At 57.9% G+C, this 23,221-nt stretch overlaps 3 protein-coding genes across 4 annotated transcripts; 2 read left to right on the plus strand and 1 right to left on the minus strand.

Moving 5' to 3' along the window:
* The first annotated feature begins 6,098 nt into the window (after positions 1-6,098).
* DUS3L (dihydrouridine synthase 3 like) lies at positions 6,099-12,594 on the plus strand. The gene is made up of 13 exons (XM_058040859.1): positions 6,099-6,143; positions 6,390-6,672; positions 7,144-8,049; positions 8,412-8,453; positions 8,540-8,692; positions 8,786-8,902; positions 9,188-9,253; positions 9,331-9,441; positions 10,323-10,419; positions 11,396-11,471; positions 11,747-11,935; positions 12,018-12,146; positions 12,422-12,594. The coding sequence occupies exons 1-13, from the start codon at positions 6,100-6,102 to the stop codon at positions 12,492-12,494; spliced, it is 2,286 nt and encodes a 761-aa protein (XP_057896842.1). The 5' UTR covers position 6,099; the 3' UTR covers positions 12,495-12,594.
* A 775-nt stretch (positions 12,595-13,369) lies between these two features.
* MPV17L2 (MPV17 mitochondrial inner membrane protein like 2) lies at positions 13,370-18,147 on the plus strand. Of its 2 annotated transcripts, none has more exons than XM_058040905.1 (6): positions 13,370-13,430; positions 13,893-14,093; positions 14,436-14,606; positions 15,425-15,501; positions 15,599-15,727; positions 16,764-18,147. In XM_058040905.1, the coding sequence occupies exons 2-6, from the start codon at positions 13,937-13,939 to the stop codon at positions 16,818-16,820; spliced, it is 591 nt and encodes a 196-aa protein (XP_057896888.1). In that variant the 5' UTR covers positions 13,370-13,430; positions 13,893-13,936; the 3' UTR covers positions 16,821-18,147. The 2 variants fall into 2 exon arrangements, with proteins under 2 accessions (XP_057896888.1, XP_057896889.1); XM_058040906.1 differs by having other exon boundaries at positions 13,925-14,093.
* A 739-nt stretch (positions 18,148-18,886) lies between these two features.
* RAB3A (RAB3A, member RAS oncogene family) lies at positions 18,887-22,587 on the minus strand. Its single transcript, XM_058040904.1, has 5 exons — positions 22,507-22,587; positions 21,079-21,306; positions 20,463-20,581; positions 20,253-20,377; positions 18,887-19,878 (listed from the first exon to the last, which is right to left on the minus strand). The coding sequence occupies exons 2-5, from the start codon at positions 21,304-21,306 to the stop codon at positions 19,688-19,690; spliced, it is 663 nt and encodes a 220-aa protein (XP_057896887.1). The 5' UTR covers positions 22,507-22,587; the 3' UTR covers positions 18,887-19,687.
* Positions 22,588-23,221: the final 634 nt, after the last annotated feature.

Below are 23,221 nucleotides of genomic sequence, written 5' to 3' on the forward strand. Positions count from 1 at the left end.
TGGATTAAAATAATTTGGTTTATGAGGGTGCGTAACAAGCCACAATCAAAAAACTGAGTTCAAAATTTAAAATCTTGTGAATGTTAAGGATTTTCCTCCAAAAAAAAAAAAAAATCAGACGAAGATTTGTTTTTCTGTATTTCCTTCTCTGATGTGGGAGGGAATATTCCACACAGGAGGATATTTGAACATCCAAGCCCTTCCTTGAGCATTTTAGTCTTTGCATGTGGGCTGCAAAATAATGGAAGAAATCAACAGAGAAAACACATAAATCAGAAAAATCTCAATTCTCAGCCTGAGTCCAAGCTGAAATCCAACAATTTCTCCAAGGTTTCTGTACACGGATCTGCCTCGAAGAGCTGGAGATGACCCAGCAGGAGCAATCTGGGATTTTGGTGTCACAGCACAAGAGAGTGGCTGGGGAAATTCACAGGACACACCACGCTCAAGCAACACCTGGGAAAGAAATGTTCCTGACCTGGGAAAGGGGAAATAAACAATTAAAACAATTAGGGTGAGCCCGATCGACCGGTTCTCTGCAAGCACAGACACAAAGGGTTGCATCAGTGCGGAGGGGAGAGTGAGGCAGTGGGGGCAGCTCTGGGGGGAAAATACAGATAATACAGATAATAACAGATAAATACAGATAAATAAATACAGATAAATACAGATAGATGGGGAAAATAAATACAGATAAATACAGAAAATATAGATAAATACAGAAAACACAGATAAATACAGAAAACACAGATAGATAAATACAGAAAACACAGATAGGTGGGGAAAATATAGATACATGGGGAAAATACAGATAAACACAGAAGATACAGAAAACACAGATACATGGGGAAAACACAGATAGATAAATACAGATAAATACAGAAAACACAGATAGGTGGGGAAAATACAGATAAATGGGGAAAATACAGATACAGAAAACACAGATAGATAAATACAGATAAATACACAAAACACAGATACATGGGGAAAATAAATACAGATAAATACAGAAAATACAGAGAGATGGGGAAAATACAGATACATGGGGAAAATATAGATATGTGCAGAAAATACAGGTACATGGGGAAAATACAGATACAGAAAACACAGATAGATGGGGAAAATACAGATAAATACAGAAAATACAGATACATGGGGGAAATACAGATATGTGCAGGAAATACAGACAGATGGGGAAAATTCAGATACATGGGGAAAATACAGATACAGAAAACAGATAGATGGGGGAAACACAGATAGATGGCGAAAACACAGATAAATACAGAAAATACATATTTGACCCGGATTTCCCATATTTGACCCGGATTTCCCATCTGAGGCTGCCACCCCCGGGCAGCAGGGATGGAGCAGCGCCCTGAGCCACCCCACGGGCTCACACCCCCCTCTCGTGGCAAACCCTCGGCTCCCAGAGCCCAGGGAAAGGATTTTCCAGAGCTGCTGCCAGGGGCTCTGCTGATGGAGCACATGAATATTGAACCACCTGGATGGGACACATTAAATCACCTGGATGGGACACAGATTGAATCACCTGGATGGGACACAGATTGAATCACCTGGATGGGACACATTAAATCACCTGGATGGGACACAGATTAAACCACCTGGATGGGACACAGATTAAATCACTTGGATGGGACACATTGAATCACCTGGATGGGACACAGATTGAATCACCTGGATGGGACACAGATTAAATCACCTGAATGGGACACATTAAACCACCTGGATGGGACACATTGAACCACCTGGATGGGACGCAGATTAAATGGGATGGAATTCCTCTCTGGGAGCGTGGGATGGGATTCCCAGCCCAGCTGTGGTGCCCCTGGATCCCTGGCACTGCCCAGGGCCAGGCTGAAGCCACCTGGGATGGTGGGAGGTGTCCCTGCCATGGCACCAAGGCCCCATCCACCTGTGAGACACCCCAGAAAACACCTGGAATGAGCAGGAACACAGGGCAGGGATAAATTATTCATCAATAGCAGGAAAAGTGCCCAAAAATAGCAGTTTTGGAAGGCTCCAAAGCTACTTGAGAAGCCAGGCCAGATTTGACAAATAGCTGTAGCCAAAGTGGAGAAAATAATTAGAAAAACATTGAAACGTGTCATTTTTAGTTGCTGTTCTTATTTTTTTTATTTAAACTGAAACGTTTTACTTCGGAAATGAGGAAACATTTCAGTCCCAGCAGGATCTTGGAGCCTTTGTCCCAGCAGAACAGGAATGTTTATTCGGTTTGTCACCGACCGCCTGAGTTAAATGTCAGGAGGAAATTTCGCTGTTGCCTTCTCGCGTAAAAATAAAAATTCAAAATGCACACGGGGTTTTATCTGGTGGCACACAAGGCATTAGGAAAGGAGAGATAAAGCGTTGAAGGCAAGCACCTTTCCTGTCCAGATCCTCAGTTCCCCTAATGCCCAACAGGCTGAGCCACCAGGGATTAGGGAACCTGCAGGAAAGGGGACAGGGTGACCTCAGGTGACACAGAGCCAGCACAGAAGGTTCCTTGGGGATCCTCCCACGGAACTGCCCCAAACCAGCCCTGGGAACAGCAGGGCTGAGGGTGATGAAGGCTGAGAGGGACAAAGGCTGCTGAGAGATGCCCCCAGAATGGAGAACTGGGACCTTCCCCTGCTGCCATGGCCATGGCACTGGGAACAGCCACATCCTGCTCCTCCATCAGCACTGCAGCCCCTGCCAGGAACCCGCCTCCCCCAGCTCTGGGGCCTTGGGCTGCCTCTAATTTTAGGGTGTGATGAAAAGGCCTGGGGTCTCCTCCAAGCTTTCCTAACAAAGGGCTGGGTGCCACAGCCAAGAGCCCCGGGGTCCCTCAGCACTCCCACGTGAGCCCAGATGGCCTGTGCCTTTCCCAGCTCCATCCATTTAACTTTCCCTGCTGCTCCCTGCCTTTCCCAGCTCCATCCCTTCCCCTTTCCCTGCTCTCTGCCTTTTCCAGCTCCCTGCCTTTGCCTACCCCCTGAATTTCCCTGCTTTTTCCTGCTCCATCCCTTTCCCAGCTCCATCCCTTTCCCTGCTCTCTGCCTTTCCCAGCTCCCTGCCTTTCTCTGCCCTGTCCTTTTCTCTGCTCACTGCCTTTCCCTGCTGCTCCATCCCTTTCCCTGCCTTTCCCTTCTCCCAGCCTTTCCCTGCTGCATTTTCCTGCCTTTCCCTGCTGCTCCATCCCTTTCCCAGCTCCCTGCCTCTCCCTGCCCCATCCCTTTCCCTGCCCACACCCCACAGCCACACCAACCCAAAGCCTCCTCACCGCGGATAATCCTCCAGGAACGCTCCCAGTGATCCCATACCCACAGCAGGCCCCGAGCTCATCCCAAACCCTGCCCAGATATTGACCTTTAGCTCCTCCAAAGGCTAGGCCAGCTCTCCCAGCAGCCAGGAGGGACCTGCAGCGGGCAGAGCTCCCAAACTCCACGCACAAAGCCTGCAGTGGCCGTTCCCAGGCCTTGGAGGAGCACAGCCCAGTTCCAGTGTCCCAGCACAGGTTTTCCTGGAGCAGACACAGCTTGGTGTGAGGCACAGAGACCCTGGTGGAGGGGATGGAGCTGCCGATTGCAGCAGGGAGGGAGCTGGGAGCTGGGACGTGAAACCAGAGAGGGGAAACGTTTAAAGCTTTAATCTTGGAAACAGCTTCCTGATAGGAGATTTATGAGCGCTGGGAATTGTCTCCTTTGCAGAGGGCTGGAAGCTGTGCTGCTGGAACCAGACCGGATAAAAGGGGAGACAGCACAGCAGGAATGGATTTGGGCTGAGCAGAGGACAGGACCCCGAGGTGCCCCCCAAACCCACACCTGGGGCAGGAGGGACCAGCAGAGCTTGTCACAGCACTCAGCACAGCTCCAGCGACACAAAGCTCTCTCCCCATGGCAGCTGCTCCTGGGGCTTTACACAGCCTCATTTTTGGCCAATTCCTGCCGTGGTAGCCAGACCCCAGGGCTTGACACGTCCGACTTTTGTGTGGGAGCCTGTGGAAGGGGCAGGTTCATTAACATGTGTTTAACTTGGACCTTGGAGGAGCTGAACTTTTCCTGACTTAGCTCTCCCTGTATCTATATCCCACTTTCCTGTAATCAGCCTTTCCCTTTTTCCTGCCTTGGCCTTTCCCAGTGAGTTCCTTGGTATTGGTTTTCTCTGGAGCTGCTGGAGGATGTGGGAGTGACAGCTCTGGCCTTCCAAGCTCTGTATTCACCCCACATTTATCCAGCTCCTCCTTCCTTCCCCTGGCTCCTCTTCCAACCTCAGCATGACCTGAAGGGCTGAAAAGATGAAGGAGATAAGAGCCAGCACCTCTCCAAACCCAGCAGAGAGTCAGGGAATGGTTTGGGTTGGAAGAGACCTCAAAGCTCTCTCATTTCCACCCCTGAATGGCCACGGACATCTCCACTAGGCCAGGTTGCTCCAAGCCCTGTCCAGCCTGGGAAAGGCTTTGTTGGGAAGCTCATCCAAGGCTCAGCCTCGTAAAGCTGCCGAGCCAGAGCCCTGAGCAGGGATCAGATGCTGAAGTGTGACCTCAGCCGGGTGCAGAGCTCTGACTTCGGGCTTATTGCCCCAAAAAAACCAGCAGTGAAATCACTTCGTTCATCCCCAGAGCCTCGTTTCCTTCCTTCCTTCCTTCCCCCGGCCAAGCTGAAGCTTAAAATAGTATTTTGCATTCCTCATATTTCACTCCAGCGCTAATTAACACCCAGTCAGCCCAAAGCTCTTCCCACAGCAGCCTGGCCCCGTGGTGCAACCTGCCCACCCTTGGCAGCAGCAGGAGCACCCAGCGGGCCCCCAGCTCCTCCCAAAAGCCATTTATGATGGAGCGTCTGGAAAGAACCGAGCTGAAACAGGAAAACACCAGAATTCCAGCCCCACGTGCACTTTTACCTCTGCCCCACGTGCACGCAGAACCCGGCAGTGCCCATGAACAATCCCAACACCACGGGCAGAGGTCCCAGAAGCTCCTAAATTAGGACAAAACCCACAAATTAAGCTGGGCTGACCCCACGTCCAGCCTCACGGACAGTTTGAACGCAGCTAGAAATATCTTGGATTCAGCGCAAGGCGTGGGACAGGGAAGATGGAGCCCAGCTCTTGCTGCACTTGGATTTCACAGCCTTTTCTCAGCCCTCTCAGCAGCCCAGGCCAAGTGTGAGTCAAACGGGGCTGTGGGGATGATGGGGCTGGAAAGGAAACGTCATCCGGGAGGGTCCGAATGTGTCACCCACCAGACATCAGCCCCCTCATGCAGCATCTTCCACACACGCCGGGCTTGCAGGACCTCAGAGGGGCTGTGGAACAGGAGAAGTGTAAAAAGTGGCACAAACATGAGGAAGATGTGGCAGCTACAGGGGAGGGAGGAAAGGTCAGACACACCACGCCTGACGCGTTTTTTGGTTTTCAGCCCAAACTTCCACCCACGGACCAAAGGCAAGGGCGGCTTGAGCACTACAAAGGCAGCTCATGAGCAAGAGCTGGCTCATGCCTGTGCATTTACCTCTTAAAAATAATCCTAAAATGACAAAAAACCAGAGCGAGCACCCCACATCGCTGTAGAGCTGCATTCCCTCCCCTGATAGGTGTGAGGAGGAGGGAGCAGAAGGTGGGACCCCAAGGCACCCCCAAAACCAGGGAACTGTTGAAGGAAAGACAAAGGAGCACTTGGTGTGTCTGGCTGACGTGACGCTGTTCTGCTGTAAGTTGAACTCATTGGTCTCAGGGGTCCTCCCAGCCATGCCCACCCTCAGGGCCCAGGCCTGGGGCAGCACCTGTGACCCCCTCACACCCAGGTGTCCCCAAAGTGAAGCCTTAAGGAGCTGCCACACGGGACAACACCTCTCCCCAAGGTACAAGGGCTGCACAAAGGCCGTCCTTCCCTGCTTGGGCAACCCTGACACTCATGAGGGGGCTGTGGCAGCCCCCGAACAAGCCTCGGAGGGCGTACAAACAGCTGATCACGCACACTACAATCGACTGCGGCTTCCGCCGCTCTGAGGGCAGCGCGCCTCAGCCAGGCCCTTTTATACCGCGCGCGCCCGGCCACGTGGCCCCGCCCCCCCTGACGTCATCGCCGCGCGCGGCAGCATGGCAGCGGCTCTGGCGCCCGGTGTGGCGCCGGTTCGAGCCCGGTGAGTGCGGGACCGGGGCCTCGGCCCCTCCTCAGCCCCCCGGGATGGGCCCCACCCCTCTGTAACCCCCCCAGAACGGGCTCGGTCCCTTCATAACCTTCTCCGGTGTGTGCCCGGTCCATTCATGAGCCCCCCCAGTACATTCCCGACCTCTCCACACCCCCCCAGTCCGTGCCCATCCCCTCCTGCCCCGGTGCCCCCCATACCACCCCCTCCTGACCTCACCCTTTGCCACGTTCCCCGCAGGTTCCTCACCTCCAAGGAGCAGTTCCACGCCTACCTGCGGGCAGGGGGCGAGGAGGAGGAGGAGGAAAAGGAGGAGAAGAAGGAAGAGGAGCAGGTCAGCGAACCCCCAGCCAAGAGGGTGAAGGCAGAGGAGCTCGGCCAGGATGGGGAAAGCCAAGGGAATGCTGGAGAGGAGGAGAAGGAGCGTCCAGAGAAGAAGAGAGCCCGGGGGCAGAACAAGAGCCGCCCCTGCATGAAACCCAGCTGCTACGAGCAGAGCAGGCTGTGCCCCTCGGTGACACAGGTGGGACATACAGCCCTCTCTGCCTGGCTTAGGGGGATTTGGGGAAGGAATTCATCCCTGGGAGGGTGGACAGGCCCTGGCACAGGGTGCCCAGAGCAGCTGTGGCTGCCCCTGGATCCCTGGCAGTGCTCAGGGCCAGCCTGGACAGGGCTTGGAGCAGCCTGGGACAGTGGGAGGTGCCCCTGCAGGTGGGACTGGATGGGATTTATGGTCCTTTCCAACCCAGACCAGGCTGGAATTCCATGAAAACCAGCTGGGAGGGGGTGACGTGGGATGAGCTGAGTGTAACTAGTGAGGTGTCACCTTCCTTGAAGTGTGTCCACCCCCTCCATTGTGTCCATCCCCTCCACTGTGTGTCCATCCCTCCCCTGGCACCACTCCCTCCCTGCCCTGGTGATCCCAGGTGAGACTCAGAGCGCTCTGTGCCGTCCTGCTCCGTGCCCACCCTGCCCTGCTCTGTGCTGTCCCCAGGGCTGTGGCGGGCAGTGCCACTTTGGGCCGCGCTGCCGCTTCCTCCACGACGTGTCCCAGTACCTGGCGGCCAAACCTGCAGACCTGGGCCAGCGCTGCGTCCTCTTCGACACCTTCGGCCGCTGTCCCTACGGTGTCACCTGCCGCTTCGGCCAGGCCCACCTCGGGGACGGCCACCAGAACCTGGTCAACGCCTCCCTGGTGCAGCAGTGGGAGGGGAAGGTGCTGGTGAGGAACGGCCTCTCCAAGGAGCTGCAGCAGCAGCTGCGCAAGAGGAAGTTCAGCTTCCACAAGGCCGAGGAGTTTCTGCGTGGGCTGCGTGCTGGGAAGGGAGGCAGAGCCACGGGGAGCTCCACGGAGGTGTCCAACTGCACCGATCCCCAGGAGGGCCTGAGGGACAGCCCTGTGCTGCAGGAGCAGGGAGAGGATCCCAGACCTGAGGCTCTGCAGAGCTCCCAAGGAGCTGAGGGTGCTCCCAAACCTGAGGTCCTGCCAAACTCCCAAGGGGATGAGGATGCTGCCAAACCTGAGGCTCTGCAGAGCTCCCAAGGAGCTGAGGGTGCTGCCAACCCTGAGGCTCTGCAGAGCTCCCAAGGAGCTGAGGGTGCTGCCAACCCTGAGGCTCTGCAGAGCTCCCAAAGGGCTGATGGTGCTCCCAAACCTGAGGTCCTGCAGAGCTCCAGAGGAGCTGAAGATACCCCCAAACCTGAGGTTCTACAGAACTCCCAAGGAGCTGAAGATGCTGCCAGACCTGAGGCTCTGCAGAACTCCAGAGGAGCTGAGGATGCTCCCAAACCTGAGGTCGTGAGGAACTCCCAAGGAGCTGATGGTGCTCCCTCCATCCCAACCCTGGGCCCGCTGACAGATGAGGACATCACGAAGCTGCGGCCATGTGAGAAGAAGAAGGTGAGAGTCCCTTGTGTCCTGCTCCCGTGGTGGAGATTGTGCATGGAAAGAGGGAAGAGAAGCCCCTTGGAGAGCCTTTAGCTGGGGGAGGCAGGCAGAGCATGGAAGGAATTCCTGCCTGTGAGGGTGGGGAGGGGCTGGGACGGAATTCCCAGAGCAGCTGTGGCTGCCTCATCCCTGGAAGCGTCCAAGGCCAGTCTGGACAGGGCTTGGAGCACCCTGGCATGGTGAAAGGTGTCACTGCCCATGGCCAGGGCATGGAATTGGATGCTCCTTAAGGTCCTTTGCAAGCCAAACCATTCTGTGATCCCATAAAAACTGTTGCAGCTCTGCTGACCTGCTCCTCCATCCCTGTTTTCCAGCTGGAAATCCAAGGCAAGCTGTACCTGGCTCCACTGACCACGGTAGGTTGGCGACTTGCTGTGGGCACGGTTGGAACAGAGCAGATCTCCTGACAATCCCTGACAGGAGTCCCTGCTGTCCCTGGCAGTGTGGAAACCTCCCGTTCCGACGGATCTGCAAACGTTTTGGGGCAGATGTCACCTGTGGGGAGATGGCTGTGTGCACCAACCTGCTCCAGGGCCAGTCCTCCGAGTGGGCTCTGCTCAAGCGCCACCACACCGAGGACATCTTCGGGGTGCAGGTGAGGCTTCCCCCCCTCCACAGCCCACCCAGGGCTCCCTTCCCAGGGGAAAAGCTGCCTCTGGGACTCAGGGGAGCTCCTTCCCTCTGGCAGCTGGAGGGAGCCTTTCCAGACACCATGACCAAGTGTGCAGAGCTCCTGAACAGGACAATCGAGGTGGATTTTGTTGACATCAACGTCGGCTGTCCCATCGACCTGGTCTACAAGAAGGTGAGAAGTTCTGTGGTGGGTTTTCCTTCCACGAATCCTTGTCCTCACCCTCTGCTGCCTGATTGCTCTTTTCAGTCTGATCCAGAGCTCCCAGTCCATCTATCTCATGAGAAGGGGAATAAGCTGCTCAAGGAGCAGGGAATGGCTGTCTCTCCCTGGTGGGTGGGAGGGAAAAGCACTCTGGAGAATTTTTGGTTGAAGAATCCACTTTCTCCAAACTCTGAGGTGCCCCAAGGACTCTCCACCGTGTGAGGAAGGTCCTGAGCTCCCTGTTTTGTCCCTCAGGGAGGAGGCTGTGCTCTGATGACTCGCTCCAACAAGTTCGAGCAGATCGTCCGCGGGATGAACTCGGTAAGTGGGAGCTGAGCTGAGCTGAGCTGAGCTGGTGGAGCCCAGTCCAGCCTGGCCTCACCTTCCCACCTCTGCAGGTGCTGGATGTCCCCCTGACGGTGAAGATCCGCACTGGGGTGCAGGAGAAGGTCAACGTGGCTCACAAAATCATCCCCAGGATCCGCGAGTGGGGCGCATCCATGGTCACGGTACGGGGACAGGGCTGTGGGGTGGTGCCTGGGGAGCTCTGCCTGGAGATCAGATTGGGTGACCTTCCCCTGCCTTTTAGTGTCCTCTGCTAATAAAATAGGAAAATTCAGGTGCAGAGGGTGTTTTCCTCCCTGCTTCTGAGCCCGATACGGAATCCCAGAATGGTTTGGAAAGGGCCCATCCCTGGGTGTGTTTAACAAAGCCTGGATGTGGCACTGGGTTCAGTTGAGGTGCTGGGGCTGGGTTGGACTCAGTGACCTTTAGGATCTCTTCCAACCTGATAATTGTGTGAATTCTGTAAATCCAGAGGTAGATCTCAAGGGATCCCTTACCCAGCTCTGCTCTCAGCACCCATCGATCCCAAGGCACATCCCAAGGCTGAACCCAAGGTGCCAGGGTTCAGTTGAGATATTGGGGCTGGGTTGGACTCGATGATCTTGAAGGTCTCTTCCAACCCAGTGATTCTGTAAATTCTGTAAATTCAGAGGTAGATCCCAAGGGATCCCTTACCCAGCTCTGCTCTCAGCGCCCATCGATCCCAAGGTCAATCCTGAGGTTGATCCCAAGGTTGATCCCAAGGTGCCAGGGTTCAGTTGAGCTGTTGGGGCTGGGTTGGACTCAATAACCCTTAAGGTCTCTTCCAACCTGGTCATTCTGTAAATCCAGAGGTAGATCCCAAGAGATCCTTTACCCACCTCTGTTCTCAGCGCTCATCGATCTCGAGGCTCATCCCGAGGTTGATCTCGAGGTCAATCCCGATGTTGATTCCATAAAAACCACTGCAGCTCTCCCAAAGCCCATCCCAAGGCCCATCCCAGGGCTCCCCTCCCCACGGTGCTGTCCCTGTCCCTGCAGTGATGTCCCTGCTCTCTCCCCACAGCTGCACGGGCGCTCGCGGGAGCAGCGCTACACGCGCAGCGCGGACTGGGCTTACATCGCCGAGTGCGCCCGCCTGGCCAGCCCCATGCCTCTCTTCGGTACGTGGGGCACCCCTTGGCACCCCTTCCTTTTCAAACCCCCTCAAAATGGGGCAAAAGAGCATGTTCCTGGGGGGGTTCACATCCTCTGAACCTGAGGGAAGCAGAGAAAAGAATGATCGAATGATCGAAACAATTCTTATCTCATTTTCTGTGTTTGTGCCACAGCAGAATGCAATGTGGGGATTGCTCACCCACGGTGATGGTGCTTTGGTTCCTTGGCCTGTCAGGAAATAGCCCCACATTGCTCTGCACACAGAAGAGCAAGGCACAATTCTTCCCAAGAATATTCTGATCTCATTTGCTGTGCCTGTGTTTGTGCCAGAGCAGAATGCAATGTGGAGATCTATTCTTTAGTATATAAAGAATACTGAAAGGATACTTACAGAAGGCTAAAAAGGTGATAATAAAAACTCTGACTCCCTCCAGAGCCCTGACGCAGCCTGACTCTGACTGGCCAAAGAGTCAGAACAATTCACATGAAACCAATGAAACAATCACCTGTTGGATAAGCAATCTCCAACCACATTCCAAAGCAGCAAAACACAGGAGAAGCAAATGAGATAATTAATTATTGTTTCCCGTTTTCTCTGAGGCTTCTTAGCTTCCCAGGAGAGAAATCCTGGCAAAAGGGATTTTTCAGAAAATGTAAATGCCACACCTGGTGCCAGACGTGGTGCCAGAAGGAAGGGACACCAATCACTTGGGTTTTAAAGGGGTTTTTCTTGGATTTTGTGGCACAAAATCCCTAAACCTTCAGGGAAACTGAAGGAGTAGAGAGGGGAAAGCTCCTTTTTTCCTTGTAAGGGAACATCCATCAGAAACATCCCTGGGAATCCAGAGCAGGAGCCTCTTTGCACCATCTGGCCCTGGGACATTGTGTCCATGCTGAATTTCATCCCATGCCTGCATTAGCTCACTTTGACTTGTCCTCACGGATCTCTCTGACCTCTGGCTTCTCCTCCTCTCTGGGCAGGAAATGGGGATATTTTGTCCTATGAAGATGCAAACAGAGCCATGCAGATGGGAGTTTCTGGAATCATGATTGCAAGGCAAGTGCCTGTGTTTCCCTTCACTCCTGAGCTCTGGTGGTTCCAGAGGGGGGAAAAAAATAAAAAGAGGATTTAAAAAAATCCCTAAACAAACCCAAAGCATGGAATTTCCTCTCAGTAAAACCACCCTGAAAATTGGAGAAATCAGTTTGTATCAGTTGGAATGGAAAAGAAGATTTAAAGCAGAGATCAGTGCTGGGAAGTGTCTCAGATCTTCAGAAGCATCAGTGATGGGAATAACAATTTTATTTTATTTTATTTTTCTTTGGCTGCAGAGGGGCACTGATCAAACCCTGGCTCTTCACGGAAATCAAGGAGCAGAGACACTGGGATATCTCCTCCAGGGAGAGGTTTGACATCCTCAAGGACTTCACCAACTTTGGCCTCGAGCACTGGGGCTCAGACACTCAGGGAGTGGAGAAAACCAGGAAATTCCTGCTGGAGTGGCTCTCCTTCCTGTGCAGGTGATGCTGCCCAGCCAGGGGGACCTTTGAACGGTAATTAATTCATTCATGAACCCCCAGCACTCATTTCATTTTATCCCAGGTACATCCCAGTTGGGTTACTGGAACATCTACCTCAGAAAATCAACGAGCGGCCGCCCTATTACCTGGGCAGGGACTACCTGGAGACCCTCATGGCCAGCCAGAACGTGGATGATTGGATCAAAATAAGGTCAGGAGGCATCAAATCTCATTCCAGTTGCTCAGAAGGGACGTGGCAGAGCCCCTGTAGGGCCACAGGGTTGTTTGACAGCTGGGCACTGAGCACTGAACCCTTCCTTGGGTTTGTTTTTTTGTTGTTTTTCTTCCCTGGCAGTGTCCAAGGCCAGGTTGGGCAGGGATGGGAGCAGCCTGGGACAGTGGGAGGTCTCCCTGCCCATGACAGGGCTGTCACTGGGTGGGCTTTGAGGTCTCTGGATTAATTCTGTGATTGATTCTTTCCCCCAGTGAGCTGCTCCTGGGCCCCGTCCCGCCCAGCTTCACCTTCCTGCCAAAGCACAAGGCCAATTCCTACAGATAGGGCTGGCCTGGCCCTGTCCCTCGGTGTCAGGAAGACTTTGGATGGGCTGTGAGGAGGAGCAGGGCTCCTGGCAGTTGGAATAAAGCTGATGTTTTTAGAAGCTGGTGAGTTTTTTGCCTTTCTGCGAGCCCCACACCAATCCTGGCAGACAAACTCCTGTTAGTGAGGGGATCTTTGCCTCCAGTTCACTGCCAGAGCTGTCCCAGCTGTCCTACATCGCTGGAAAAGAGCCCCAGTTCCCACCAGGATGTCCTTGGGAGTGACAAACTCCCAGGACGAGGAGCAGCAACGTCCCCCCAGCCCCTGTGCAAAACACAGCAGAAGCAAATGAGATGTGTCACTGCCAAGGTGACACAGACCTGGTGCTCAAGCTCCACAGAGCAGCCTCTCAAAGAATTCTAAAGGCTCTGGGGACAGTCTGGAGGGTCCCAGCGGCATCCCCACACCTGGGGGACCCCAGTGGCACCAGCAGAGCGGGGAGAGTGATGGTCCCAGCCCTGCTGACACGCAGCATGGCCACCTCCACAGCCAACCACAGCTCCCCAGCCACGCTGCTGCCCCCAAACCGAGGAGCCAGGGACAGGGCAGGGCTGGGGCACCGCGGGGATCCCCTGGACCATCCCCAGATCACTCCACCGCAACCCCTGGGCGAGCTGGTGCCTCGGTAGGTGTCATGGCGGCCTCCTATGCCTCGGTAGGTGTCATGGCGGCCTCCTGTGCCTCGGTAGCCGTCATGGCGGCCTCCCGTGCCTCGGTAGCTGTCATGGCGGAGGCAGGAAGCGGACGTCATTGTTGTCACGTGACCCTCTGCCGGTTCCGTGTGCGGGTGGCGGTAACGCCCGGTAGGGGCGGGGGGGGCGCGGGGGGGACCGGGAGGAGCCGCAGGCACCGGGAGCCGGCCGGGTGTCCGGGCAGGGGCGCTGGGCACCCAGCGGGGTAAGTGCAGGCTACGGACATAGCGGGGGGCGGGCAGCGGGGCGGGATGGAGGCGCTGGGGGACTGTGAGGCGATGGCTGAGGGGTCGGGGCGTGTGGAGCAGTGGGGGCACTGGGAGGGGGCGGCAGGGGCAACTGGGACACGCAGAGGGGAGAACTGGGGGGCACTGGGAGGAACTGGGAGGATACCCAGCCCTGAACTGGGGGGCACAGGGGAACTGGGAGAACTGGGGGGGGGGTTACCAAGGCCCTCACTGAGATAACTGAGGGATACCCAGGCCCAGACTGGGAGAACTGGGGGGCAGTGGGAGGGTACCCAGCCTGAACTGGGAGAGCTGGGGGGCGCGGGGACAGCCAGCAGTGACTCTGGGGCCGTTCCCATTCCCGTGCCCAGGCTGTGCCCGTGCCATTCCAGGCCGTGCCCAGGCTGTTCCCGTGCCCAGGCTGTGCCGTGCCATTCCAGGCCGTGCCCAGGCTGTGCCCGTGCCATTCCAGGCCGTGCCCAGGATGCTGCTGCGCTCGTGGCGCTCGCTGTTCTCGGGCCGCCTGCTGCTCCTCACCAACACCGTCAGCTGCGGGGGGCTCCTGGCAGCCGGGGACGTCCTGCAGCAGGAGTGGCACCGCCGCAAGCACCCCCAGAGCCAGCTGCAGCTGGGGCGCACGGGTTAGAGCTGGCAGGGATGGGCACTGGTGGGCACTGGGAGGGGCTAGGCAAATCCCACTGCCAGGGGCAGAGACGCCTCTCACCCTCCTGCTGCTCCAAACCGCGGCCTGGGGCACTGCCAGGGATCCAGGGCTGGGGGAAATCCCTCACAGGGAGGAATTCCTCCCCAGAATGCCTTCATGGCATTTCCCTGATCTCCATCCTAAATCCTCCTGAACCTTTCCTGGCATCCATCCAGGGCTCCGGGGTCAGCCGTGAAACCCATCCCCACCCTCGCAGTGCTGAGTTCCTCCCCCAGGGTGCCCTCGTTGCCCCCCAGCCGTGCTGTCCCTGTGGTTGCAGGCAGGATGTTCGTGGTGGGCTGCAGCCTGGGCCCCCTGATGCATTACTGGTACCTGTGGCTGGACTGGGCGCTGCCGGCGCGGGGCGTGCGCTGCCTGCGCACCGGCATCAAGAAGGTGCTCATCGACCAGCTGGTGGCATCGCCCACCATGGGAGCCTGGTACTTCATGGGTACGTGGGGGGCTCGGGGGGCGCTGATCCGGCCCCCGAATCCCGGCCCTGCAGCTCCTGGTGGGGCCTGGGGTTGGTGCTTCCAGGTGCTGTGCTGGGTTAGGGGGCAATTCGGAATGAATCTCACAGGTGAAGTGACAAAAGGCATCACTGCAGCTCTGGCAGGGCTGGGATGGGGCCATTCCCTGGGGAATTCAGTGCCACCCTCTGGGGGAAGAACCTTTCCTGGGATCCATCCCCAAATCCCTGAACCTCTCCCTGATCTCCATCCCAAACCCCTGAGCCTTTCCCTGACCCCCATACCAAATTCCAGAACCTTTCCCTGATCTCCATCCCAAACCCCAGAACATTCCCTGACCTCCATCCCACCCCTGGCACAGCCCCAGCCCTTCCCCAGACAGATCTGTGCCTTCCCTTTCACTTTCCTTTCCATTTCCCTGCCCACACTGGGAGAGGTTTGGGGCATTTCCCTCCCCATTTCCCACCCCATTTCCCTCCCCAATTCCCACCCCAATTCCCTCCCCATTTCCCTCCCCATTTCCCTCCCCATTTCCCTCCCCATTTCCCACCCCATTTCCCACCCCATTTCCCTCCCCATTTCCCACCCCATTTCCCTCCCCAATTCCCACCCCAATTCCCACCCCATTTCCCTCCCCATTTCCCTCCCCATTTCCCTCCCCATTTCCCTCCCCATTTCCCACCCCATTTCCCTCCCCATTTCCCACCCCATTTCCCTCCCCAATTCCCTCCCCATTTCCCACCCCATTTCCCTCCCCATTTCCCTCCCCAATCCCCTCTGACCCCTCCTGTCCCCGCAGCCATCGGCACCCTGGAGGGCCAATCCCTGCAGGAGAGCTGGGACGAGCTGAAGGAGAAATTCTGGGAGATGTACAAGGTGATCCCCTCCCCGAGCTGCCCCCCGTGCTGCTGGGAGCCGAGGGCAGCCCCCAGCTGCCCCTTGTCCCCCCCTGTGCCCCCTTGTCCCTCCCCAGGCTGACTGGAGCGTGTGGCCGGCGGCGCAGATCCTCAACTTCCTCTTCGTGCCGCCCCCGTTCCGTGTGGCTTATGTCAACGTGGTGACCCTGGGCTGGGACACCTACCTGTCCTACCTCAAGTACAGGGTGAGCCCTGCCCCTGAGCCCCTGCCAGCCCTGCGAGTTCACACAGTTCACAGAAATGCACAGGATTCCCCCAAATTCACAGAATGACCCGGCTGGAATAGACCCTAAGTGTCATTAAATCCATCCCAGCCCCAACACCTCAAGCAAACCCTTGGCACGCAGTGCCACATCTGTGGATGGTGACTGCACTGCCTCCCTGATCCCCTGGAATTGCCAAAGTTCCCCCAAATTCACTGAATTATCAGGTTGGAAGGGACCATAAAGGTCATTAAATCCAACCCAACCCCAGCGCCTCCACTGAGCCCTGGCACCCAGTGCCACATCCAGGCTTTGTCAAACACACCCAGGGATGGGGACTGCACCACCCCTCCAGGAAAACCATTCCAGAACTTTATCCCTCCATCCATAAAAACATTTTTCCCAATATCCGACCTGTATTTCCCTTGACCCAGCTCCAGGCTGTGCCCTCTGCTTCTGTCAGTTCCTGGGGACAGAGCCCAGCCCCAGCCGAGCACAGGCACCTTTCAGGAGCTGCAGAGAGTGATGGGGGCACCCCTGAGCCTCCTTTTCTCCAGGCTGAGCACCCCCAGCTCCCTCTCAGGGTTTGTGCTCCCAGTTCCCAGCCCCGTTTGCCCCCTCTGGATGCACTCAGGTGTCTCCAAGTGCTTCCCAAGCTGAGGGGCACAGCCAGGACAGGATTCTCTCCCTGCTCTGGGCAGTGCCCAGCACAGGGGCAGCATGATTTCCCTGCTCTCTGGGCAGTGCCCAGCAGAGGGGCAGGATGATTTCCCTGCTCTGGGCAGTGCCCAGCACAGGGGCACAATTGATTTCCCTGCTCTCTGGGCAGTGCCCAGCAGAGGGGCAGGATGATTTCCCTGCTCTGGGCAGTGCCTAGCACAGGGGCAGGATGATTTCCCTGCAGTGCCCAGCAGAGGGGCACAATGATTTCCCTGCTCTGTGGGCAGTGCCCAGCAGAGGCACAGGATGATTTCCCTGCTCCCTGGGCAGTGCCCATCTCACCCTGGGTATTTTCCAGCCCCGCAGCCCCGGGCAGGAGCCCCCAGGGCAGAGCCAGAGCAGCGCCGGGGCCTAGAGAGGCTCGAGGAGCATCCTGCAGATGGACTCAGAGGGATTTCCGTGCATTCCTGGCCTTTGTGGAGCGCCCCAGCCGAGGGAGGGCATGGCCAGAGCCCCCCCACCCTCCACGTGCCTGCTGCTGATTAACTCATCTGCTAATTACAGCCGTGGGCTGGGGCTGGAACAATCTCTTGCTGCAGGAGAAGCTGTAAAGTGATTTCTTGTGGGATTTGCCCGCAGAGCCGGGGTGAGGAGGAGCCCCTGGGAAGGGCCTGGCTGGATTTGTTCCTTCTGCAGAGCAAAGCAAACCCTTGCTGCTCCTCCGGCACCTTCCAGCCCCACTGAGTGGAAATTGGGGAGGAATTCTTCCCTGCGAGGGCTGGAATGGAATTGCCAGAGTAGCTGGGGCTGCCCCAGGGCGGGTTGGAGCAGCCTGGGATGGTGGAAGGGGCACGAAGGGATGGGATTGAAGGTCATTCCAGCCCTGCTCCACTGTGGCTGCTGCTCTGCTCTCCCTGCAGCTCCTCTCTCCTTCCCCTCGCGCTTTTCTCCCCGGCTCAGGGCTGGGATCTGCACTCCCTCAGCTCCGGGGGCTGCAGCCACCTGGGTCTCTATAAATAGGGCTGGAGATGGGCTGTGATTGCACCCGCCGGCTCTGCAGAGGCTCAGGGGGGGCTGCAGCCAAGTTCTGGCAGAGTTTGGGCCATCACATCCCCTGTGCTCCCAGCCCTGGGCGAGCTGCACACTCCCTGCATCACCCAGGGACTGAATTATTGCCAGTGTCAATGAGAATTGTCTAAATGGGGGTTTTAATTTGATTTTTAAAGCTGTGCCTTCATGCTCTGCCCCGGTCCCTGCTGTCACACACCCAGGGGGGATCAGCTCCTCCCTCAGCAGCAGCAGGAGCCATTTGGGGCGTGATGATTTAAAAAAATCTGATTAATTTTGCTCCTTTCTGGCAACTCAGGGACCCCGAGGAACTTCTGATCAGCATTGGTTTATTTCTTCACAACATTTCTTTTAATACAGTGATTTTTAGGAAATTGTACTCTTTTTTTTTTTTTTTTGACACTTTTGACATTTGTACAGTACAGTGTAACTCTTCCATAAGTAAACTTCACAAAAAAGAGGAGGGGGAGGGAAGGAGATGGAATCATGATTGGGGGGGGAAACAGAGGGAAATCTGTAAAATAAAGACACAGCGCTCCAGGAGAAATAAATAAAGGGCAGCTCTGTCATGGCTACGGGAATATCCACTTATTCACAGTCTCCACAGAAGCACAGAACTACAGGAACACGAGACCCCAAAGCCCTGGAGCAAACCAGCCCTGCTCACCCCCACAGGCTCCCCAAACTGGGGCAGGTTCACTCCAGTCAGCTCGGCCTCGCCGATGCATTGAATTAATTTTTTTTCATTTGAAATCTTATTATTTAAATAATAATAATAACAGTTCTGTCGTCGTTTGGTTGTGGGGGGTGGGGTGTTTTGTTTTTTTTTTTTTTGACGGGTTTTTTTTCTTTTTAAAAGTGATATTCACAAGCAAGGTTTACCACACTGAGAGAAACCAAAAGAACAAAAACCAAAAAAAGAAAAAAAAAAAATCAGAATATATATATATATAATATATATAAATGCACCACCACGGCCACAGCACAGCAGGTCACGCGCACAGCGTCACTTCCTACGCCTATTTACAAGGAATTTCTGTATGTACAAGGAGGAAGACGGCGGGAGCATAAATTAGCATCTATTTATACAAATAAACAAGAGTCAGGAAATATCCATCCAGCTGCAGGGGCAGGGGAGCGGCCACAAAGAGCCCCCTGCACCAGGAGCTCTGGGGGTAAAAGGGGTGGGATGGGTCGGGCAGGGGGATTTGGGGGTCCTGTCACAGCACCCACACGCTGGGAAGGGGGTCCCAGGGTAGGGGGATCCCCAGGACAGGGGGCTCCGGGGCAGGGGGGGGTCCCAGGGTAGGGGGATCCCCAGAGCAGGGGGGCCCAGGACACGAAAAAGGGCAGGGGGTCCCAGGACAGGGGATCCCAGGAAAGGGGGGTCTCCAGGAAAGGGGGTCCCAGAGCAGGAAAAAGGGCAGGGGGTCTCAGGACAGGGGGGTCTCCAGGGCAAGAGGTGCCAGGACAGGGGTCCCAGAGCAGGAAAAAGGGCAGGGGGGTCTCCAGGGCACAGGGGGTCTCCAGGAATGAGGGTTCCAGATAAGGAAAAAGGGCAGGGGGTCCCAGGACAGGGGCATCTCCAGGGCAGGGGTCTCCAGGCCATGGGGTCCCAGAGCAGGGAAAAGGGCAGGGGGGTCTCCAGGGCACAGGGGGTCTCTGGGAAAGAGGGTTCCAGATAAGGAAAAAGGGCAGGGGGTACCAGGACAGGGGCATCTCCAGGGCAGGGGTCTCCAGGCCACGGGGTCCCAGAGCAGGGAAAAGGGCAGGGGGTACCAGGACAGGGTCCCAGGCCACGGGGAGGGGTCTCCAGGGCAATTGGGGTCTCCAGGAAAGGGGGTCCCAGAGAAGGAAAAAGGGCAGGGGGGTCTCCAGGACAAGGGGTGCCAGGACAGGGTGGGTGGGTTTCACCAGGGGAAATGGGGCTGGGGGTGATGGTTTCTTGACAGTGATTAAAAGCAGAATGAGGGGGGCAGGGGGGAAGTTTTCTACCAGCCCAGGCTTAAAAATAAATTAAGGGGTGTGGGGGGGGGGGGGGGTCATAGCCTAATGAATTGGGGTGGGGGCTCCTAGAGGGGCCGCAGCCCTTTCGGAGGTATCAGCAGCAAAAGCCCCCGCGGGACCCCCAAGAGGAGGAGCTCGTGGGGGGGGTTTGGGGCGCACTGACCGGATTTTGGGGGGGCTCTGGGGGAGGTTTGGGGGGGCTGGCCCCTAGCAGGCACAGTCCTGGTGCGGGGGGGCCTGCTGGTCCGTGAGCTGGGGGCCCTGCTTGGCGCCGGTGACCGCGGGGTCGGCCGTGTCCAGCGACTCGGACATCTTCTCGCAGATGATGTCCACCAGCCTCTCGAAGGTCTGCTTCACGTTGATGTTGTCCTTGGCGCTGGCCTCGAAAAACTCAAACCCTGCGGCGGTGGGAGAGGCGGGGGGGGGACAGTGTGGAAGGGGACAGAGGGACAAGGGACGCGTCAAAGATCCGCGTCAAAGATCCAGCCCTGCGTGGCTCCTCCTCCTCCTCCTCCTCATTCAATATTTGAAGGGTTTGCAACCTGCCCCCACCACCCCCAAAATCTCGATTTTCCCACCCAAAGAACCCCCCAGACCCTGCCCCCAGCCCCTCACAGAGAGCTGAAGCTGTGCAGTGACTCTGTGCCTTTTCCCCAGGTGCCAAGTCACCGCCGGTACCACGGCAGAGCGATTACACGCAGGGAATTAAGCCCTTAATTAAATTAATTGTGGGCTGGCAGGCGTGGTGGGGGGCTCCCCCTCCCCAGCTCACCCAGGTGCTCGGCGAGCTGGCGCCCCTTCTCCGAGGACACCACGCGCTCGTCCTCCATGTCACACTTGTTCCCCACCAGCAGCACCTGCGCGTTGTCCCACGAGTAGGTCTTGATCTGGGTGGACCTTGGGGAGGGAGAGGGGGGTCAGAGGGGCGGGGAGGGGGCGGCCGGGGCGGTGTGGGGCGCCCAGAGCCCCCCGTGGTGCTCACCAGTCCTGCACGGCGTTGAAGGACTCCTCGTTGGTGATGTCGTACATGAGGATGAAGCCCATGGCCCCGCGGTAGTAGGCGGTGGTGATGGTGCGGTACCGCTCCTGCCCCGCCGTGTCCTGGGGGACAGGGGACAGCTGAATGTCACCCCAGGGGTGCGGTGACACCCCCACAGGGGCCCCTCCATGGGGGCAGGTCCGGCCCCTGCCTGGAATTGCCCTGGTGGGGCAGCTCCACACTGAACATCACCCAAATGAGCGTTATCTCATAGTGACCATCACCCAACCAAGCGTTATCCCATAGTGACCATCACCCCATGGTGACCATCACCCCATGGTGACCATCACCCCATGGTGACCATCACCCAAATGAGCATAATCCCATAGTGACCATCACCCCACAGTGACCACCACCCTTCACTGACCATCACCCCCACACCAACAATCCATCAGCCCCACCCCTTACTGACCATCACCCCTCACTGACCATCACGCCCACACCACCAATCCATCACTCCCACCACCCCACGCTGACCACCACCCTCACCATCCATCTCCCCACACCAGCATCGCCCCAGCCCAGGGCTCTGGGGGCACCGGGGGCTCTCAGTGCTCACCCAGATCTGCAGCTTGATGCGTTTGTCGTTCCTGTAGATGGTCTTGACCTTGAAGTCGATGCCCACGGTGCTGACGAAGGCGGGCGTGAAGGAGTCGTCGGCGTAGCGGAACAGGAAGGAGGTTTTGCCCACGCTGCTGTTGCCGATGATCAGGATCTTGAACATGTAATCGAAGTTCTGGTCCGAGGATTCCTTCTGCCCATAGCGGGAGTCAGTAGCCGACGCCATCTGCAGGGTGGGGAGAGGCCGTGACGGGGCTGGCCCTGCTCGGAGCCGGTTCCCAGCACGGATTTGGGATATTTTGGCTCAGGATGGGCCACGGTGTGGCCAGCAATGGGTCACCCTGCCCCGAAGGGCTCGGGGAGGGAGAGGCCACCTCCCGTCACCTGCAGAGCAGGGAACTGCGGTGTGTCCACGGTAAATGTGGGGCACGTGGCCCACGGCGTTTGACACGCCACAGAGATTCACCACGGCTGCCAGGAATTGCTGTGGGTGCCAGGAATTGCCACAGCTCTCAGGAATTGATGTGGCTGCCAGGCTTTGCCATGGTTCCCAGGAATTGCCACAGCTCCTAAGAATTGCCACGGCTCTCAGGAATTGCTGCCAGGCTTTAACGCGGCTCTCAGGAATTGCTGCGGCTCCCAGGAATTGCCGTGGCTGCCAGTATTTGCCGCGGCTCTCGGGATCTGCCTTGTGGCGTTGCGGGCGCGGCCGGGGCGCCGCAGCCTCTCCCGCATCTTCCCGGTGACAAAATGGCACCGGCGGCGGTGCCCGGTGCCCCCGCACGGCGCGGCCAGCGCGGTGACAGGGACCGGGGGGTGGCACGGGGACCCGGGGGGTGACACATGGAGCCGGGGGGTGACACACGGATAGCAGGCAAGGGGGCACAGAGGCAGGTGCGCATCCAGGGAGGAGCGGGGGGATGCGGGATGGGGGGCGCAGGAATGGGGTGCTGGGTGCTGATGGGCATTTTGGGGGGCTGCTGGAGGGGGGGTGATAGGGGGGGCTCATGGGGGGTGCAGGGCGATGCAGGGAGGGGGTGCGGGGTGCTGATGGGGGTGTCAGGGTGTTGATTGGGGGATTCAAGGTGCTGATGGCGGGGTTCAGAGTGCTGATGGGGGGGAGGTCAGAGTGCTGATGGGGAGGGGGTCACCCCCTGCTCCTCCCCGCAGGCCCGACCCCGCTGCACCCACTCGGTCCCCGCCGCACCGAGACCCCCCCCCCCAGGCCCTGCGCAGCCCCCCCCGCGCCGCATCCATCATCATCATCATCATCCCCCCCCCCGCCTCCCGCCTCCTCCGCTGCAGCCGCCCCTCCCCTCCCGGTGCCGGGGGGCACACAGGGGGTCTCGGGGGGGTCCCGGTGGGGGTGTCGCTGTGGGGGGGTCCCGGTGGGGGTCCCGGTGCTGGGGGGGGGGGGGGGTCTCACCTCTGCCGCGCTCGCGCCGCCGCCTCCTCCCCGCAGCGACTGCAGCAGATGCGGAGCCTGGGTGACGTCGGCTGAGGGGCGGGGCTCGCTATGCAAATGAGCCCGGACGTCACGGGCGCGGCCCTGAAGGAGGCGCTGATTGGCTCGGCGGCGCGCTTTGATGGACAGCGGGCGGACGGGGGGAGGAGAACCCCCCTCCCGGCGCGGTGGTGGGCGCCGGCCCCCCCTCCGGCCCGCGCAGTGGTGCGGTCCGGCCGCGCTCCGCGGGGCGCGGAATGAACCACCCCTGCACCGGTGGGGGTGTAGCCAGAACCATTCCCACTCAGAGGGGGGGACGAGTTTTGACAACCTCCCTGTCGCGACATGGCGCGCTATCGCGACGCCTTCCCTAGGCCTGCAGTGGCGGGCAGGCTGATCCGTGCCGTACCAGGGCGGCTGGCGCTGAGGCGGGGCTGGTGCGCAGGTGGGCGGCCATGTCCTCCCTCGCCCTGCGGCTCCAGCGGGGATTAGGGCCGGCAGCATATGGCGGCCCGAGGGCAGCGGCACCGCCCTGCCCTGCCCGGGGCCCGGAGCCTCCCGGGCCCTGCCCTGCCCTGCCCCGCCCGGGGGCTCCGTGCTCTCCGTGCCCTCCGTGCCCGTGCAGCTCCTGGCCCCTGCCCAGGCTCATCCCACACCCACAGCCCCGGCAGGACCGAGCCGGATGCGGTGGGCACGG

This window comes from Melospiza georgiana, chromosome 26 (genome assembly GCF_028018845.1).
Source record: "Melospiza georgiana isolate bMelGeo1 chromosome 26, bMelGeo1.pri, whole genome shotgun sequence".
Classification (NCBI taxonomy): Eukaryota; Metazoa; Chordata; class Aves; order Passeriformes; family Passerellidae; genus Melospiza; species Melospiza georgiana.